Genomic DNA, 22,048 nt, shown 5'->3' on the forward strand with positions numbered 1-22,048 from the left:
CATTATGGGTAAATTACATGATTAAAGATCTTCTACTTTTCCTTTCACCAGCAAGGACCACATCCCCGAATACAAATGATAAACGCTTATCAATAATGAAGATGACAGATGAATGAAAAGCAATGAGCTGGGCCAGAGGCTGTGCTTTAGGCGAGGCATCGCTGAAAAAATGGGGAGAGGAAAAACTGGGTGTATGGGATAAGTAGTAAAATATTAAACTGTCTCTTCAGCTGTTGAGTTGTCATACAGTTGTCATGGATGCCTGTGAAACAGACTTTCCAAGACTTTTAGATATATGTGCATTTTTAAAAGACATTTAAAAAAGTGCAGTCATGAAAATCAGCCTGTGCCTTCTGCAGCCCACTAAAATAAAAGACTTTTATGACTTCTTCAGACCCATCTTGGGTGTAACTGCGTTTCTATGCACTTTCTAATTTTCCATTTCCATTTTACTTTTTACATTTTTAAGTGGTTTTCCAATTGTGTGCCTCAAGGCAACTCCAGATGATGGGATTTAGCATCAGCCAAACAACAGCCAAAAGGATAAACTATGGCGGGTGGTAATAACGGATCACTTTGTGGAGAAAGAAAACAAGAGAACAAACAGACAAACGAAATGGAAAGGTAAATTGTTTTTAATCATGAGTGCATCAGTTGTTGTCCAAAGTTAACTAATGCTAAAGAGGCAAAAGCTTAGTTGGAAATCAATAAGAACCGTAGACAACATAAGGCACTTATATCTGCATCTGCAAATATGAGTCAAGATGTGCTTTGGCATGCAGTGAAAAGACTTTTTTTTTGGTTTTGCCTAATTTAAAGCCTAATTAGATTGTATTTCTACTTTATGCTTTGGATTCAGATTAGTTTCAATGAAGCCTGTGAAGTTTTAAAAAGCTGTTGACACGTCTCAATAAAGTAATGAATCAAAGCCTCAAAGGCTGCTTAGGCGATCAGCGTCATTTCTTCTATATTTTATTTCATTTTTGTTATATTTTAAGAACGAAAAATCGTAAACGATATTATTTTTATTTCCGTTAACTAAAATGGACACCTACTTTTAGCGTAGTTAGTTATAGTAACCGTATTTTGGTGTTGGCAAGCTGTACGTGAGCACGTTTCGTTTTGTCCGACTGCACGTGAATGCAGCGCTGCTCCCATCCTACGTGAATGCAGCATAAACTGTTGAGGTGATCCATGGCAACAGAGGAGCAGCAGCCAACCGCCGAGCCTGTCCTACACGCTCACACACACATAACCCCAGTCTCTACTCACTTCTTCCTCAGTGTAGCCGGAATGTACCGAGGAGGAATCACTGTTAACGGCTGCCGCTGACAAATTTCTGTATCAAGGTGACCGACCGGGAGCCAACCCGCCAACCAGCTCCCTGGAAACGGCTGCACATCAGCGCCAGGTGACAGCAGACTGGACCCGCTGAAAACGGACGCATAACGGACAAGATGGTAGTAGCTCATGTTTCCGGACCTTAAAATTACTCATTTCACCCCTCTGGTGTACTATTACCCCGACAGAAGCAAAAATGAAACCAATTCTTAACAGTCTGTGGGCTCAAAAGGCTTCATATTTCTGATTTTTTTTTTTCGGCAAAAACATAAATCCTCCACAGTCCCAGTCCTACACACCGCTCATTAGCACCTTCCAGTTTATTATTGTAATTACTGCCCATATCTTTCTCGAGCATCTGAGGCATCATCGTGAAGATGGCGACTGGGTCGGGTTGGCAGCAGCGCTACTGCCCTGCCGGTCAGGGGAAATTTAGCACATCCTCGGCATCCAGCATGTCTTTTCAGTCCGGCATCGCCATGGAATATACCCAAGACCTACACCTGAAGATGAGCAAGAAGATAGCACAGCTAACAAAGGTAAGGATCCTTTTTTAGGAGGCCTCCTCTGCACTCTCTCTTCAACCCTTGGGTAAGACCCTGTACCTGCTGTTCTGGTGTGAGAACTGGGCACCAAACTCCATTGGAAATTTGCCCGTTTAGCAATTAAACTTGTGTCGGTTTACATGTCTAACGAGCACAACAAGACTGACATTTTTTAGTGGATCTCCTGGGTGTTCTTGTACTTTCGGGGTCCATTTAAGGCAACATTTATTCGTCTGATAAAAAATAATTAACTCCTAAAGTAGGATATGCTCACTACAGCTGTAAATCGCTTTGGTTTAAAGGAAGTTAAAGTTGGATTTAAGTTAAATGCATGCTGCTTGGTGTTTGAATTGTGAGCCGAAAGAAGCAGCAGCTCTGAATGCCTCATGGCATACTGAAATCTAAAAGCATACAAAAGCCGTCAAAGTTTGATATTTTATTTTAGTGAGTTTGGCGTGATTTCTTACCTGGGAGGTACGAGCTGCCCCAAGGTCTGCTTGGATGCTGCATTTTAAGCGAGCAGCGGGTCATCACAATATCAGCCATCTCATTCATTAATCATCTTTAGCAGCACAGATTCTTCCGGCATTTAGTTTTACTTCTCATGCATAAGTGTTGTATGCAGTTAAACTAAACCCTTCCTGAAAACTTTGATCCCTCATAGTATCTATATAGTGTACTGTATATATTTTGGAGATCATTTACAGTATATATGGTTGCTCTAGACCAGCAGACTTGAATGATATTCCTCTACACCACCCGCATCTATGGTCTTTCAAGGGCATTTTAAATGATTTTCACCTCAAAGCGGGATCAGTTCTTTTATGTCACTTGCCAAACTTTGGCGTCTCCAAAACATTGGCTCCATGTCAGCACATGTTTCTGGCTCCAGGGTGTCATTATCATCGAGCTGGGGGGTCCACCAGGCACTTGTACATGTTTCCAGGTGGCTTCTGAAGGGTTTGATGCCTGGAGTTGGTGATATATACTCTGAGGATTTGCCTCTGACTTCTAAGTATAAGATTTGTGCTCTTTTTGTGCTGAGAGAGTGGATGCTTAAAAAAAACGAAAAAACAACAATTCAGCAGCCTTGGGCTAGGTGTGTGCCAAGCCTTAGTGCAGAGTGGACTCTTTAAAGTCACAATGAAATAGAAAAGGGTCTTTTCGACCGTGGTAGCTAATTAACCATCGTAATATGCAGCATAGCTTTTAATAATAATTTAAAGGAAATTTCACATGTAATATTTTTGTATTTTTTGCATACATTTTTTAACTTCTTAGTTTTTGTGTTTATTTGCCACAGTTTTGTTCAAATATTATGTAATATTAAAGGTACAGGGATTTTTCTTCATGGTAATGTTTGGTATTTTATATGAAGATCCAACAGACCCCCTGCCAAAAAACAGTTATGTTCATTTTGATTTCATTTATTTAAGTTTAAAAGACATTTTTGTGTATGGCTACTGCAATGCCAAAAGAAATGTTAAGAAACAACAATACCTTTTTTAAAAACTATTATTTTAACTATTATTTTAATTATGGAGGCAAAGTATATGATAGTGGAGCTTATTGTGAAGCAAAAAACCTTGCTTCTCTCAGCCTAGCAGCCTGGGTATGGTCATGTTTTGAATTTAATGTCCTAATTTAACATTGTCTCGTGTCTAAAATTGAATTTTACTTCCTCTGCTGTGATTTTTTTTTTTTTTGGTCTTCACCTGTGTCTCGTTCCTTCCAGATCTCTCCACTTTCTTGATTACCCTATGTGTATAAATAGTCCTGCCCCTTTCCCTTGGTCTTTGTTGTGGTGTCTATATCTGTTCCTGTGCGTGCCTCATGAAAGGTTTGCTTTTAAATATTTAGTCTGCCTGGAGTCCTGCATTTAGGTCCTTAATTCTGACACCTAGGTGCAGGTGCTGTGTCCCGTCATCTGACAGCCCAGTCAAAAGAAGAACTGATTACAGACGTTAGTCCTAATTTTTTAGTTCACGCTTTGGTGTGCCTTGGACAGAGAATATTGGAAAAGCACAAATATATTCTTTTCAGTGAAAAGCTGATGTGTAGACTATAACATTAATTTCTATAATATTATGTAGTAATGCTGTCTTTTTGCATAATTCTGGACAACAGAAGCAGACAAATTTGGGTGCAACAAAATTATTATTAGGATGGTTTACAAGGAGCTAAACATAACCCCCTTAACATTGTGTTGTCAGACTATATTTTGCTTATGAAAAATGTTCTCTTAACATAGTGTTAGAATTGCTAGAGCTCAGTGGATTCTAAGGAGGTATAAAAATTAATTACATAAAAAGTACTATGCTTACTAAAAAAGTAAGCATAGAAATAACAAATAATATAACCTACACTAAAAAAATAACAACATCAATCTTTTCATCACTGTTAAAAAATCTGGACTCTAATGCCGTATATAAACTGCACACTCCAGTTTAAACACTGGAGTGTTTATAATTTACAGTTTTTGTGTTATAGTGTTGATAAACCTAACCTCACAGTGGACAGGACTCATGAAAGTTTTTTTTTTTCATTGTCTATCCAGGTAAATCCTCACTTCCAGTTCCATTTTTGTTTCCAGTTCTGCACCTGTACACTTACCACGGATCATCGGTCAGCAACAGGGTAGAAAACATTTAAATCAGGCACTTCTATGAAAGCCTGCATGATGCTGCAGAGTAGTTTAATCTACATTTTCTCAGTGAGAGTCAGCTTTTAATCCATTTCATTTAGAATTCCAATTCAAGGTGCTAAACTGTTAAAAAATAAGATCATTCATAGTTTAACTAAATATTTTTACTTGCAGTCTATCAAGAAAACGGCTGATATTTTGATGTGTTTACCAACAAGATTGTTTTTTTTTTCTCTTCATCAACACTTCCTCCTTGATATATTGTCTTTAATGCCACTGTTGGCTCTTGTATAGGAAGTATAACAACAAAACATGAATTTAAGACAGTGATGGGAAACACAAAATAGCAATTTACACAATTTTTACTGCACCTGTATCCCAATAATTCATTTACAATAAAAAATTTGAGATTGGCATCAAATATTTACATTAACATAAGAAAAATAACTAATGAAACAATGCCATGGAATTTAAAAATGACATATATTTCATTTTTATTAAGCCATTTTCAGCCTATATATTGAAGTACAAGAAAAAATGTCTTCAAAGAAAAAGTGGAGAAGCACTAATTTCATAGCGGCATTAAAACGCAATGAAACAGAGGCTGAGATAAAACCGTATTTCCAGTGAGTGTGCACCAACTGACACAATAGTAGATGTTGTTTTCATACGCCAAGTCACATGATCACCACACGTTCCCACAGGCGACACATCTGAGCCTCGTGTCTCCAGTGCCTTGTTGTGTTGGGCCACGACAAAGCAGGGGAGGGGAACAGGCTGATAGCATTCGGCCCATCTGCTGACCGCTGATCTCTGCAGAGTGAGAGATGCATTCAGGAATAAATAGCAACCTTGGAACCTCTCTGAGCCACTCTCGTGACACATCTCTGCCTGGATGATTTCCAGCTCGCTGTCACAGAATGATTCAGGAGCGACTGACGCATCTCTTTAGTCCCGTATTTTAACTGAATTATCTGAATCTATAGTGTCTGCTTTACAAGTTATGATTTTTCAAAATCTTTTGTCTTTTTTCCCTTATTTCGTTTTTATAATCTGGTCATGATTTTTAATCCTGATAACATCAGCCAGCTTGCTACAGTGCTACTGTAATTCTGTTTTTGTTATCCTAACTATTTTATAGTTACTAAAATTTTGCAATACTTTATATAGTTTACATTACTATTGCATAATACAATAAATTATTTTGTTACGTACAAAGACAAAATAATTGCTTGAGAGACAAAGTGGGCAAATCTCAACTTCAGCCAGAGAGCAAAGCATGCCATCGATTGACATGTTACAGGCTGTTGAATAAATTACAGGATTACGTTGGCAGGTGAAGCCTGGAGTAAACTAGAGACAAACCATCAGCAACAATGCAGTGCATGATGAGCGAATTGCTTCCTGCATGGAAGCAGTCTTAAATGCGTGAATGAGGATTTGGAAAGTAAAAATCTCAGCAAGGGATGGAGAATCAGCTCACGCTGGTGTGCATGCTCTCCTCATAATTAAACACTATAACTGCTTAATGTGAACATATGTAACTCCTGCCAGGTTAAATCGTTATAATAAAAATACAGGAACACATGTAATAAATGCAGCATGTTTTAAAGCTTGTATTTGTGGTTTCCGTGATGGAGTGTTTCCCATTGAGGAGTCTGGATAACCTGTGCATCGCAGACTCAAAATACATTTCAGTCTCAAAGTCGTGCTGACTGACATGAAAACATGTGAGAATTTGTGTCCGTGAACGTGAACAAAGACAGTGCTTGTACGTGACCACTTCAACTTTTGCTATGAGAGCAGGCTGACAGCTGTAGCGTGCGTCAGTGAAGCAGTGTTATCATTTCAATGCTCTGTACGTTTTTGCTGGGATTTCATGCAAAGTCAGTAAGTCAGTTATCGATTGCCATTCTCCTGGGATGCTGAATTTCATGATTTGTGATGCAAGACTTGTTGGCACTGTTCTTTAAGACTTCATGCAGTAATTTTTAATCCCACAAAGCTGCTTGCCTTTGTGTACTGCTGGGATTTCACTGTCATGATTTTTCTTTTTTTTCACAAGTTACACTCTCTGATGGCTTTCTTTTTATTGTAGTGTTTCTGTCAAAAAGAAGGCAGTGCAGGGGCTTTGCTGTTATGGAAACAAGTTTTAAATGATAATTCAGGGCAATGTACTGTAAGAAGTGGGCTGATGATTTTCATAACAAAAAAAATACGCTTGATCTTGTAGGTTGTCCACAGTGAGTCAGGAGTGAGGTTTCTGCTTGTTGTCAGAGCTCTGGGAAACAGAGAGGGCAGCATGTCATTTTGCATCGTCAGGAGAAGGCTTTATAACAAATGTATTACCTAGCCTAGGGTGTGTGTGTGTGTGTTGTGTGTTGTGTGTGTGTGTGTGTGTTTCATCTGCAATGCCTGACTGACTTTAGTGTTGAAGTGAGTCAGAAATAGACCTCTGAGCTCTCTGTGCATTTCTGGACGAAGGGATCAGAAGAGACAGAGATACTGAAATACCATGGACACTGTGTGTGTGTGTGTGTGTGTGTGTGTGTGTGTGTGTGTGTGTGTGTGTGTGTGTGTGTGTGTGTGTGTGTGTGTGTGTGGTGTTTGTAATTCATATTATGTGGTGCTGCAGCACCAAATCAGTGTATAAACATTTCAGCAAAGATGTTTTCAAATATAGTTTGAGGAAATAAAAAAAGTATGTTTTTTTTTTTTTTTTTTTACCTCAATATCAAACCATCTCTGCTGATTCATTATCTCATTTTTCTAAAGCTTTGGTAAATCCATTCATATAAATAAATAGATGTAAACACTATGATGTCACTGATTACTTTTGCATTTTGCCCATTGTTTGTTTTTTTCCCCTTAATAGCCAGAAGTACTTTAAAAAAATGACAGCTGAACATGGTAGTGTAATTAAAAGATGGGCAGACTTACAGTTTTTTGGGGGGTTTTGGTTTTTTTTGGGAGCCAGAAGTGAGAACATTTGTACAAGAGTGTTTAGTAGTATGCCACCAGCTACAGCTAGCTTGCTTAAATAACACATTTCCTCCATAAATGATATGGATGCATCGCAGGGACACAGGTTCCTCCTAATTAGTGCTAAGTAGCATATAAATGAAATGCAAGAATTTCAAACAGGGCTGCTATTAAGTGCAAACTAAATGAAGAGCATTTTCCATCCTTCTTTTCCAAGGACCAGTATCATCGATGGCAAGTGACCTGATTCAAAGTATGACTCTAGTGCCACAAGGTACAGTGCAAAGGCAGTGAGACACCAATATATACAGAAGTCAAATGTAACTTCAAAAGTAGTGTTAGTAGTGTTTTACCTGATGTTTTTAAGTAAAATTATAACAGAACGACTTAAAACTTTAGTTAAAGTTAGCCTTGTTATTCTTCAACAGTCTGAACAATACAGACATATAAAAAAGCTTGAAATGGAAAAATATTTTCTCCTTGGGATGTTGTATCTTGGGTTGAGATTTTTAACCAGCTGCTAAAAGAATTCCCATCATGCAACAGCAACAGTAATTTCCATCCACTGTTTGCTCTTCCTTCACATCGATGCAACTACAGAGAGCTCCAGCCATGCTCAGTCGAGTCATTTGCTTACTTGTAGGTTACGTATCACCAGCTGTTGTTTCCAGCTTTAGCCCGAAACATTTTCTAGAGTATTTTGCAAAGTACTGTGTTGTAAGTAGCTCATTTACTAAATCGTAGTATGATTTACTAAATCATACAAAATCGTCATCAGAGGTTGACATGTGGCTCTACGGCATGTTTGAGCTTGTGTTGTTTTGCACGTTATGAAATGCGAAATGCATTGTCCATGGTAACACCACTATACAAAATGTATAGTGGTGTTACCATGGACAGTTTGATATGGCACAGCCTTATCTTAAAGATATTTCTGGGCTGAAAAAAAGCAGTATTTTCACTTTAAAACGAATCAGAAAAAATTAAAAGAAAAACACGATTTGAAAATGATACATATTCTTCATTTTCTGACCAACTTTTAGTTCTAAACTCATCGTTTCCTGTCAGAGGCATGAAATAACTTAAATAGAGTGGTAGCTATCAAGTGCAAGAAATACATGCTTGGAGAATCAGCTTTAACAGACAGATCACCAAAAGATGTCCAAATCAATCAATGAAAAAACCCCAGAGAGAAATGCTTTATCTTTGGTTATGTGGTTTCAAGTTTTGATGGACTATAGTTTTGATGGCAGTCTAAAGGTTGTGGATGGCTGCTTTAAAAGTAACAGTTTGAATAGAGAAAAGGTTTTGCTATTTTTTATACTTGTGCTTTTTTCTTTTATATGGATCTCTATGGCGTTGGAATAGGAACTGTAATCATAATTCACGATGACTCCACAAAAGTATGCAACATATACACTGCTTTATATTGTCTGTATCACGTATAGACACTAAACAAGGTCCAACATAAGATGATAAGAGGATTTGGTTTTATGCTCTGATTAAATGATATTCTGACTCAGACATATCCATAGAGAAATTTGTTAATTACATTTTTTTCCTCCCTAGTGAGACTTCTTTACAAGCAACTCAGAAAAGATGAGAAGATCCACACAAGCTGCTCTACAATCTGAGGCTTAGTAGTTTTCTAATTTTATATTCCCCGCTATTCCCTTATTTCACATTGTGGCCAAGCGTCTGTTCAGTACTACAGAAAGAAGTACTCATGGTAGATAAAAGATGGAATTTTTTCTCTTTTGTAGAAATTTCCAGTTATTGTTCCTTGTTATTGTATTTAGTGACTGCACTGAAGACAACGCAGGAAAAGATAAATACACTATCATCACTTGGCAGCAGCATGTGCGTGTGTTGATGCCATAATCCAGGGGTGGTAGTGCAGTGATCTGTGTAGCCGGGGCAGGGTTAGAGCGCAGATGGTCAGAGCAACATGAGTCCAGATCTGGGAATAGAGTACTGCTTACTGATTGGGATTTTAAAGCCTGATACTGTGCACACAGATTTTTAAACAAGTAAGAAGATTTCAAATTGAAATATATTTCAATGATGAACTAATCTTTATCGACTTAAAGACTTGATACTGCTGCTTCTCCTGATAATGGTCATATTAGCTGTAGCAATTAGCATCCATTTGATACTGTTATTTCAGCATAGCTGCTCTAAATATGGACAACAAAGCAGAGGCTGCATGATTAAAACCTGGATAACGTCCTTTTAAATAAACTGAATTCTACTCCCAACTCAGTGAAGTGACCTGGAAGTATCTGTGTGGCAGTTGTACCAAGAGCTGGTTGAATTCTCTAAAAACGTAGGAAAGGTGTTTCAATTCTTCCTTTATTACCTCATTCAGCAGAGAATACACTGGGCCATTCTTAATAAAAAGAAAGGAGATAATGCAGTCCCACAAGTCATAACGACACCCTGCCTGATGGTTCAGCTCATGTAACATGAATATTATAGTGCTGTAATAAAATCTGTTTCTTGTTGAGCTGTTGCCTGGAGTGAAGAACACGGGTGTCTATAAAAGCTGTGTCCCAAAACGTCGGCTGCATCCTTCGGAGGCCGCATTTGAAGGCCGATTATGTCACAGCCAGGCGACGAAGGCTGTCCCAATTCGTCGACTCCTTCAAATGCGGCCGACAAATGCGTCCTTCATTTCCCCGATTTTGAAGGATGGGTTGGGTGTGTCCTTCGTGGCCCACCATATCCTAGAATTCATAGCGCGGCCCAGCCAATTCCAGTTTCCAAGAATGGTGGCCGCCAATGTTCCCTCTAAGCTGTGCACTGCTGGCACAGTCTCTGTGCACAGAAAATCTGCGTTGCGCACAAAAAAAAAAATCGAACCTGAATTGAAATTTAAATTAAAACTTTAACAATTCTGTTTTGCAGTGTTAGTCAGTAAGTGACTGGCGGCTCCCGTATGGGATTAGAACCTTATCCCATAGTCCAGCCAATAATGCGATTCACATTCGTATATACGTTGACAGACTATGACAGCGTCCTTATGTGCCGACACGTTAATGACAACATGTACAACCATTGGAGATGTGAGAAGGACAGACGGAACAATTGACGAAAAAAGTGTGGACTTTATACCAGTTTTTAAATTGTGTTGATAGGCCACGTAAAACCAGAGTTATGATAAAAATAAATGTAAATGCTGTAATTTGATTATTTTAATAAACCATGTAACTTGGATGGATTCGATGCTGGCGTGACCACAGTGCACACGTCTGCTATTGCTCACAGTGGTCCAAGGTCCAATGCTGTAATTTGATTATTTTAATAAACCATGTAACTTGGATGGATTCGATGCTGGCGTGACCACAGTGCACACGTCTGCTATTGCTCACAGTGGTCCAAGGGACCACTCAGGGAGTTCGTGAACCTTCATTTATGCACAGCTGTATTAATGTTCTGACACAGCATTTCAGGCATGTTGAGGTCTGGACTTTGACTAGACCAGTGCAGCACCTTGACTCCTTTCTCTTACAGTCTTTGTGTTGCTTGTGATTTGCTGCTGTGCTTGGATTATTGTCCTGTTGCATGACCCAGTTTTAGCCGGACATACAATAAGCTGTTAGACAGATGGCCTAACATTGATTCAAGAATGTATTGGTGTACATAGGAGTTCATGGTCGACTCAATATCCGCAAGGTGCATCGGTCATCACCCCATCCCTCACAGTGTTTGTGCTGATATGCTGTATTTTGCTTTTCTCTAAATGTGGCCATGCTTTATGGCCAGTCATCTCCACTCTGATCTCATCATTCTGAGCACTTTGCTTCCCTTTCCCCCCACAAATGCTTATTAATTCTCCTTTACACTTTTCAATGACCTCATTACTTTTCCATCAAGGAAATGTGATTAGGAGAAGAAGGTAGGAGTTAAGTCTTTGGACTCTGTCCTTGGATTCTTGAAATGATGTGGCACCAGGGATCTGTGGCAAATGAAAAAGTTCTTTTAATGATTTATGCCATCCAGTCTATTTGAAAATTGGTTGAGAATTCAGCAAATTCTGGTGATTGTTTTTCTCTACCTTGTATATGCCACAGGAGACACGGTTGTCCTACAATGACATTGTACCAGAGGATTCGAATGCAGAGTAAACAGGCAAACAAAATGCAGTCAGCAATGCAGTTCACAAAGTCTGTTTAGAAAATTACTGATCAGTTTAACTCGGGGTTTTTAGTTAGAAAAGAGTCTTAATCTATCCAGAATTTAAGTAATTACTGACTTGAATGGAGATGTCCCTCTGACAGCTCAGTTTGAACTACCTAAGTTAAAGTCTATCTGTGTGTTATTCCGTTGAGTGCCACACCAAATCACAAGTCCTAGTTCAGATCTTGTAAGGATGGAAGTGGGATTTGATTACAAGCTGCTGTTTGTCTCAGAAAACATTCCAAGGAGCAGCCGCGGTATCCTTTCAGACTACTTTCTTGAGGTGACAAACAAAGAAGATTGGCTCTTATAGGGCGCTAAAGATACTGGCCATGAATTTCAGCTTTGTGATTTCTAACTATAATTTTGGGAGAATGAAAACACAGGGATAATGGTGTGTGTGTGTGTGTGTGTGTGTGTGTGTGTGTGTGAGTGTGTGTGTGAGAGAGAGAGAGAAAAGCGGCATGCTGCTGCTGCTGCTGCTGTGAGGAGTACAGCTTATTAACCTCTGCAGGATGCTCCTTCACTGATTGTCACAATTCTCTGTCAGATTTCATTAAGATACGCCCACACACTCACACTTACACTGAAACACAAACATACAGGGAGCTGAGCACAAAGATAGGGGGTGAGATGGGAGCATATTGGCTTGAAGCACTATCCAGAACAAATAAAGCATTGCCGACATGCCTGTTGACACACAGACGCACCCACACACACAAAACTGTGCACACTATTTTATTCATAGCCTTTTCCTTTTTTGTTTTCTTTAGGTCACGAGCAGTTGTCCAAGCATTTCACTACATATCGTACTGTGTATGACTGTGTACGTGACAAATAAAATTTGAATTTGAATTTGAACACACACACACAGACACGTTCTTGGATGTACACACATGTGGCTTATGGCGTCGCGAGGTGCACATGGAGGGTAATTTGATGAGTCATTCTTAATGTTTGACCTTGACTGTTTCCTCTGCCTTTGGACAGCCAGAAGCCACATCGCTGCTCGTCTTTTCTGCCCCGATTTATTTGGCTGACGCTGCAGCAACTCATGTCGCAGCAACAGGCGAGACGCGGCGCAACACCGGTGCACAATTGGTCATTACATACCCCTGATATATCAAACAAACACTCAGCTGTCTTTGTGGAAAATCTCATAAGAGGAGAAGAGTGTCTTCCACCTCCAATATGATGAAGGTTTGCCTGTAAACACAGTCGGTGTGTTTTTATTGTTACTGTTATGAGATGTCTGATGTGAGAACTCATTCCAGCGCAGTGTGGCAGGGTTGTACTCAGAAGCCTGTAAAAGCTGCAGTGGGACCTGCCTCACTGATTCACTGGATGACTAATGTTCATATAAGATTTTTGGAAATTTTAAGGTTTAAATGGCATTTATTGTATGACAATTTATGGAGTAACAAAGTCTTTTTGTTGCTTCAATTCACATGTGTTGTATTTTTATTTTTGAAGGTGACATTGAGCTTATTAGGCCAGCTGAATATAATAAAAATTGTTAAGGTGTAAGTATTTGTCAGTCAATCAAAGAAAAATAAGTTTTATCTATTGTGATAATCATTTAGATAACTTTTTAAGCTTAGAGTTCAACTGCAACTGAATACCATTACACACTGTGTTATTGTTGAGGAGAACAAGTAAGCGTATCAGGGTTTGGCATAACTGGCCTGATTCATTTAAGTTTAAGTTGAAAACAAAGTGGACGAACCCTCGCTAAGAAACATTTGTTTGATAAATTAGTATCAGCATTTATGACATCTGAAAAATTAACAATAAAAAGAGAGAGAGGCAAAAAAGAAACAGTCCTCGTCAATGTTGTCAATGGTGTGTTTCCATAATTTGTCCACATTGCATCGTTGTTCAACTATAAAAAAGAAATCTCAACTCAGTAAAATTTCAACTTTTGCAGAGAGAGTAAAAAACATGCCAGGAAACAACCTCGCACCAATATTTTTTTCACTTCCATGAACCAGTAATGGCCCAAAAGGATGTAATCCATCATTGCTTTGTCACAAATTGCCTGCAACAAGGCGTGCTCTGCACAGGATTGTTTTCACTGTGAGGGCTTTCAGGTGATGTAACAGTCCTTCTGGTGGCCATATTGAAAGGCAGCAGCTTGTGGGCCAGAGCAGCTGCGCAGAGCTGATTGTGTTTGTAGATGTAGAGCAAAAACCACATCATTAGAGCTGGAATTGAAATTGTGGTAAACATTTCTACACTGAGTATATGGAGTATTGGAGTATGTTGGTATGATATATTTACCAGCATAGTATTATCTGGAGTATTTGCTAACCTAAGAAGGTAGGTAATTGTTGAACTGTAGTTGTCTCTTGTTTTATAACCTTGTGTTGTATTCCCTGAAATGGACCGGGGGATGAAGGAAATAACAATAAAGATATCTAGATGATAACCAAGAAAGTTAAATTAATTAATAAATCAATACAATAATGAAAAGTTTAAATTAATGATACCTAAAGCAAAAGAAAGTCAGTTGTCAAAGAGTTTTCAGCCGTTAGATCACCATGGTAACTTATGCTGAGCGTATGACCTGATCCGGAGTCAGTTTTAGTTTAAAATTGGTTTTAAGTGGGGTGGCTGTAGCTCAGGTGGCAGAGCAGTGTCCGGCAGCCTCGCCTCTGTCGGTGCGCCCCAGGGCAGCTGTGGCTACAATGTAGCTTGCCATCGCCAGTGTGTGAATGACTGAATGTAGTGTGAAGCGCTTTGGGGTCCTTAGGGACTAGATAAAGCGCTATACAAATGCAGGCCATTTACCATTTAAGTGGCAGTTTTTCAGGAATTATGTTGATGACATTTTGCTCTACGTGCGATCCAGTTTCTCTCCAGTAAGAACACCTGCCACCTGCTGAACATCACCTGACTAACACTACCAAATCAAGCCCTGGTACAAGCTCACAGGGACACAAACTGTACATGTATTCGTTTAGTAATGTAGAAATATATTTTTATACTTAATATACTCATAAGTAGTAAAGTTTTACACTGCTTTGACTTGTCCACAAACTAAAGTTATTCCCACTTCCCCCTTCATCAGACTGTCAAACATCAATGAACAGCTTTAATGTTTAAATGGCTCAAGTTTCACATTTCTAAAGCGTTCTGCTGTAACAGCTATTCATTTGTGAATTAGTGAAGATCTAAGACTTCTCACAGCATCATTCTCTTTACTTATTTGCAGAAGCAATATTGCTATTTGGCTTTTTATTTACTTTTGAATAGATCTTTGTCACACATTCTTTTGCTGAAGTCTGAGGCTGCAGTAGGCAGCACTCTGTTTTCTGCAACAGTCGAATGATGCATCAAAGCCTCGTTTCGTATGACCGCACACAGAGCCTGAAGCACAAAGGTTTAGCAGAGAAAGATGATAACCACCATTGTGATAATTCTTATCTCAGACTGGGGGTTTAGATTTTGTCAAGCCCCCTAACATAGATAAAACCATATTGAACTTGCTTCATTGTATTTCACTCTGGCGACCACTGAGCCTGGCCAGCTCTTTTTCCTAACTTTTATTCTCCTCTGTTGATTGGTGAGGGACTATATTTGCTTTTTACTTGATGATATATATATATAGTGAAATATTTGCGCAATGTCTTTTAATTCATTATATTGACAAAGCACCAGTCCCAGAGATTTTAAAAGAGTATCTTAGCCAAAAGCACATAGATTCTGAAAGATATAAAATGCTGCAGAATAAAGGAGCAATCAGTTGTATGGATCTGTATAACTTACAGCTTTGATGTGGAAAAAAGAAATAAAGCTACACACCTTTGCACATGAGTGCATTTCATGGGCTGGATTTCTGTGTATAATCCATCAGTGATGACAACTGTGGGCCAGTTTTTCCTCTCCACAACAACTGTAATTTTTATTAGACTTATTTCCTCTGCATTCCTCTGTGTCTGTTTATTTCAGTTCAAATTCACGGACTAGAATAAAGGTTTATCAGAAAAGACCGTCTGACATATTTACATAAAGTGTAAAGTGTTCATCAGTGCCCTAAATTGATGTGGGAATCAACAGTACTGACTGAAAGCCACTACAAAGTGAAGACCTACTAACTTGACACCAGCCCACGCACTTAACAAGAAAAGGGAGCTGTTTGGCAGACGTTGTCAGTAGCAAGCAAGCATCAGGATTTTCGAGGCTAAAGTCTGCTTCGACTTTCTCTTCTTTTCTTGGCAGCGGCGTGAGCCTACTCGGCCACCAGGGATCCATCTTTACTCACTGGGTTCTGTTTCTCTTCACTGATGGGAGAGATGGGCCTAACACTGGCAGTTACCCTCTCCTTCTCACCGTGTGCATCATTTGGGTATAAGCTCATAGAAATAGCTGAGGGCAGTGGCTTGCATATGATTGCTCAACAATAAAAAAAACTGTTATTGCTTTCACTTTTGCAGTTATGTCTTTCTTAAAGTTTGTTGCTGAAGTAAGTTTCTTTCAGATATATTTGATTATTTGCTAAGTATCTGGCTTATACAAGAGTGTAGTGTTTACTTCTTTTTTTCTTACTGTGGATCTGAATTATTATCAGTGTTCAAAGAATATATGTGTAAAAGTGGCCCAATTCAAAATGAAATAGTTCAAACTGTATTGGGTGTAATAGTTCAGACCTGTTCTTTTAAACTTATTTAATTTAATTTATTTATTTAAGAGAAGACTGATAAGCGTCTTTTTTAACATCAACTTGAGTAATAGTAGGTGAGACTGGTGAGCAAGTTTAAACAGAAAACACAGACTGGGTGAGTTAGTAGACCTGTGGATCAATGGTAAAAAAGTGACCAGTTCTTCTAGTCTGTCCACTTCTATTGGAAAATCGTGGCCATCCCTAATCCCTGTAACACCCAATTATGCCAAACAGTAGCAGCATCAGCAGCAGAAACGTGGTACACTACTACTCAAAAAGTGGGAAAAACACATTATTATTGTAAGTACCCAAAAATGTCCTTTTGCTGCTCACTTCTATATAATTTTTTTAATCATTAATAATCCATTAATGTCTTGTATACTTCTTTGGTGATGTGTCTTCAATCTGAAGGCAGAGAAGAGAACTACCTGCATACTGTGACATGTGAATTTGATGCCTTCAAATGATTTGTTATTCATATTACGCTGTAATCTTTACATAAACGTTAGTATTGAATATTCACTCTTCAGTTGCTGTTTGCTCTTTCGTTTTGCACTTTTATTTATTCTCCTGAAGACCATGCCCCTCTTGGCTCTTTCTAAAATTGGCAGGCCTGTGTTTACTCCTCTCTTCTTCACATCCTCTCTCCATGTCTCTGTTTATCAGTCTGTCCTTCCCTCAAGCTAAAGGACATCCAAACAACAGCAGGGCTCGCCATGACTTCACCCAGTCTTCAGTCTGTCCTCCTATTAAGATAAGATGAAACCAATCCCTCAGGGGATATTATGGCCAGTAGTCAACAGCGATGGGATAAAGGACATAATACGGTAGTAACTTGAAACTTAAGTTATCCCAGTAAAGAAAATTTAATTTAAATTGGATGAATCTTCCTATGTAATGTATATGTATAATGCATATATTGACATAGAGAAAAACAATTTGACACCAGTTCATCAACATTTCCAGCTCTTTTTATAGCTTTTAAGTCGCATTAGGGAATTATTGAGGCCAAACTTTAATTTGGAATCTGTTATAAAGACAGAAGTAGAGCCAAAATGATTGAATCACAATCTGTGAGACAATATGTTCACTAATAAATTAACCAAATTTTGGGAAATTGTTTGTTCATAACTTATTAGTATATTTCTGATCATTTCCACATATTTCCATCTATCTGCACAGTCCTCTGGCCTTTCTTTGCTGACATCTTGACAACCCCATGACTCAGCGTTGCTCCTTTTATATCAGTCAGTTTTCTGAGGGGTGGTTTATGTTCAATCAATAAAGCTCTTTCTCTACAAATGCCTACCTTGCTTCTCTTTGCCTCTTTGTGTGTTACAGGAATTTAAATGTTCCTTTAATTCACTCTTGGTCCCTTTTTTCTTGTTTATGTGGAAGATTGCAGCATTAGATATGTACTTTAGCTGCAGTAAAGCTCTAAACTGAAATGCTGAGGTAGAAAGTACAAGATTTGTAACCGGTTTTAATTTATTGAGCATGTTTATAGAAGAATTTCATAATACAATCTACCTGTTTAATCAGCCAAAAATGACAAAAAATAAAACCATTAACAGAGGAAAATAATATAGCTCAACCTCGTTTATCCAGAAAGAAATGTTGTTGATAAGGGCACATCTCTGCCTAGGGCAGCTGACAGACTAAAAGCGAAATCACTGTAGAACATGCTGCTGCTTCACTGCTCTCTGTACTTTTAAAGCACAAAATACACCACCTTTATAGCCCAAACAGCTGACACCATCTGTGCCATCAATGCCAAGTACAAGTTTCCTTTTTTTAAAACATCAAACTGCTTTTATGTGCAAATGGTTAAAATGCTAAAAAGTGAGAAATGTCAGCACTAATTAAAGTAAAATGCAGCAACTGAACCACAGACTTGGTGAGTAATTGCAAACATGAAGGAAGAATGTGACTTAAACTTCCACCGTGGGAAGGAAAAACATCCAATACATTAAGTCATGAATTTTTCTGTCATGATTTCTCTATTAATTTTTACAGTTTATTTTTACTAATACCCTGCTAGTCATGTTAATGAACAAATTCCATTTGCAAAACAATTATTATTATTTTGTTAATCAATTCAAGTGCGATATTTTGATGTAAAACACAATGCCTGTCTCTTATGAACAATGAAAAACCTACCATGGTGTAGAGGGCCCTTATTTAAAGCTAGAGTAGGCAGTCATTTTTATGGTATCATTGAGCAAAAACACCATAACATTTTAGTATTGTAATTCAGAGTGGTCTGAGAGGAAACTAGACTTTTGTGCCTCCTCAGTGCTTTGTTTTATGGCTTTAGAAAGACTTGAGTAATCACTCCTCTTTTGGGGGTTGGGGGGTCAGTGAGAAGGAGCTCCTGTTGGCTATGCTAGAAATGTAGAAGAGGATATATTCCCTTTCAGACTGTGAAAAGCCTGATTCAGTGATGGCAACTGCCAACATTACAAAACTATCTCAGAAAATAGCAGAGAGGATGGAGATTCTTAAAGAGAATAGGCACAATGCAGCTCACTCATAGAATCATGTTACATTCATTGATTACTTTATTCTCAGCTTTGTGTTGTTATATTGGGATGGTAAGCTGTTAGCCTAATTTTTCTTTGATTTATAAATAGATTTAAATATTCTTAAATAGTAGGGGAGTTTGTGTTTTTTACCTTTATAAGGTTCTTGGTTAAGTTGTGTTTACTTTAAACATGAAAGCAAGTGATAAATGGTTATATTGAATTATGCTAATAGTTTCACAATAAGCCAAAAAGCCCAAGGCTAAAGCTTCAGTTTGACCTTCATGTAGCATATAAAGTTCATGAGGGACTCAGATTAAATATTTTCATACATCTTGAGAAAGCATTACTAAACAAGCAAAGGATAAGATGGCCATACTTTGTCCATAGACTACCTCTGCTAGCTCCTTGAAGCCAAATGCAAGGTTTGTTTTTGCTGTTTCCAATCAGTTCACACAGGAAACTGAGTCAAACTGGATGAATGTGACTTTCGTGTCAGGATATTTTTCTTTTTTTAATGATTATATTACCCAATTTAAAGCATATTTGGTAATGATGTACAGCTTTGTTATCAAATAAAAGCGAGAAAAGCAGGAAGTAAACACTGAGAAGCTGTAATCAGAATTGTTGGCTTGACTTCTGATATTTTATTTATTTTAAAACATTTTATTCTTGAGCTCTTGTTTATAAGTGTGAACGAGTGACAGATTGACAGATGGGTCAGCATGGCATCTTCAGTGATGCAGAACCTGTACTAGTCTGTGGTGATGATGAGAGAGCTGAGCACGAAAGCAAAGCTGTGGATATATACTGTGTGAGCTTTTCTCACCTATTGCCATGAACTGGGAGTAGTGGCCAGAAGATTGCAGATACAAGAGGTGGAAATTAGCTTCCTCTGAAGGATGTCTAAAATCAGCGGTTTATGCTTGCTGTTGTTGAAAATGAGTGTACAAGCATGCACATCCTTACCAGCATTTTAATTATATATCACTGCAAAAGTGATAGAGAGGGGCTTCCTTCAACAGCTGGATGATGATGAGACGGTCTGTCGAGAACTTTGAAAAGAAAAAAAGATCAGCGACGGCTTTGTTTCCTGTTTTGACTCCCTGTTTCTACCTTCTATTCCTGGACTGAATTACTTTTTCTAAATATGATACCGATCGTGCAGGAGAACATGGCACTGAGTCCAGTGTGCCGGTATACATAGTTACGGGGCTGTGTTAATGTTGCTGGGCTTACTAACAGTGACAAATGTGTCACCCATAACCACTGTTTTAGTTGCTAGTTGTTGCATCTGACTAGGAAAGCCTGGACACATTCCAAGTGAGCTCAGGCATATCCTACTGAGAGGAAACCCCAGGGCATAGCCAGGACACAGTGAAGAGATTATGCCCGTTTTCTGGCTTGGGAATGATGTGGTGTATTTCCCCCAAGTTTCTCTAATGCTTCCAGTAGTTCTGCTCAGCTTGGAAGATGGTGTATAAACTTGGTATTTTGGAGCTGAAAGGTCAAAAAGGTTCACAAAGTGATCCTGAGAAATGAAAGACAAACACTTTCACAGAGTTTCCACAGTCAAGAGTAATGAATGTTCAATAATGATATATCCAAAAACAAACTATCTGCATCACATGGTTTTAGCACAGTAGCTTTTTTTATTCTTTCCGTACTGAATTGCTGGGAGCTTTCATCACACAGTATGCACGTAGCAATTCATACACAGAAAATAGACATTTAATTAACAGGAATCGCTGAGGAACTGCTCTTAGGGAAAGTCAATCAATCAGGGTGTAGTTAGGGTGTACTTAATGAGTAGACTGAATTCAAAAGGTATTACACATATACTGGTTTAGTGCCAAGGACACAGGAGAATGGAAAAAGAATAAACTGAACGTGCATAAATGATGCCTGCAGGACACAGAGATATAGTTTCTTCTGGTAGCGAATGGATTCATGAAACACTAGTGTAAAATGAAATGTGCTATCGTGGCTTTATAGTGAAAAGGTTTCTTCGGAGCATATATAGGACCTATAAATATAACTTAATATACCACAGTAAAAGTGCTCTACATAAGTTTAAGGGAAACACACTTAATACAATCTTAGTGTTTTAGATTGTCATTGCTAAAAGAAAGAGTTGAAGTGAAACATTAACTGTCCTGTGAGTTTCTGTGCTTGCCATTTCAGAAAAATTATTTTCCTATTCTTTTTTTTAATTAGCATGCAGACAAGAAGAACATTACATACAAAACACTAAGTACAACAGACAAACTTTAAACACTTTCAAGTTAGGTGGGAGGATATTTGCAGTTTTTTAAACTTGATGAACATTCTGAGTCCAACATGTATTCAGCAATGTTCAGCTTTTGAATGCCAGGCTGAGCACAGCCAGGGACATTGTGCAAAGCCTTTTGGTGTCAGTTCTGCTTGCACTGACACAATATGTGGACAGTCATTTGTGGATTCGCAGCTTATTACCACTTCAGCAGAATGCTCGCCTGCCTCGTGTTAACTCCACGGCACCGCTTCCCTTCAGCTCTCTGATGCTTTTTTATCTGTCTGCTTGTTTTGATAAAACCTCTGTATGTGAGCTACGACATCTCACCCTTGTCTTTTATATCACCTTATCTTATCTTATCTTATATCACAGGCGTGCTCACACAAACACACACCTATGTGCAGAGCATCTCAGCCTAACTGCTGCAGTAGATGTTAAAAGGATGACTGTGTAATGTGGATCAGTTTTCCCTCCAGCTTGACATTCCTCGAGTGCTGGGCGGCATGACAAAAAATCTGTATCACAGGGATTCGGGTGGTTTCACTGCATATCACTCAATTATGGCAAGTTTTATAATTATGTTTTTTTTGGTTAATAATGAGATTACAACTGCTCATTCATTGGAACAAGTGTGGATTTATTGAACTCAAAAAACTGAAATAAAGAGTGTGTAAAGGAGTCTGAAAGTCCAAAAGTAGAGCATTGTTGCAAAGTACAGCTATCATGGTTATTTTGTTCTAATAAAATAGTTAATTGACATTAAAATGTTTTTAATTACAGTAATATCACTAAATCATTGTTAATATTAAGTATGCCTTTATATCAGTTTAAAGTGGCCTGTTTTTTTATTGCTACTTTTAGCTATTCCCTTATTCCCAAGGGGTCCCCACAGCAGGT

General features: G+C 38.4%; 1 protein-coding gene across 5 annotated transcripts in view; it reads left to right on the forward strand.

Annotated features, from left to right (window-relative positions):
- Positions 1-1,174: 1,174 nt before the first annotated feature.
- fam184ab (family with sequence similarity 184 member Ab) overlaps positions 1,175-22,048 on the forward strand; it is a 229,571-nt gene continuing 208,697 nt past the window's right edge. For 2 of the 5 annotated variants that reach the window (XM_076874063.1, XM_076874065.1), the window contains exon 1: positions 1,175-1,880. In XM_076874063.1, coding sequence (XP_076730178.1) covers positions 1,719-1,880 — 162 coding nt within the window. In that variant the 5' untranslated portion in view covers positions 1,175-1,718. The remainder of the gene's footprint in view (positions 1,881-22,048) is intronic. The other 3 variants (XM_076874062.1, XM_076874067.1, XM_076874066.1) reach the window with 3 other exon arrangements.

This window comes from Maylandia zebra, linkage group LG15, assembly GCF_041146795.1.
Source record: "Maylandia zebra isolate NMK-2024a linkage group LG15, Mzebra_GT3a, whole genome shotgun sequence".
Lineage (NCBI taxonomy): Eukaryota > Metazoa > Chordata > Actinopteri > Cichliformes > Cichlidae > Maylandia > Maylandia zebra.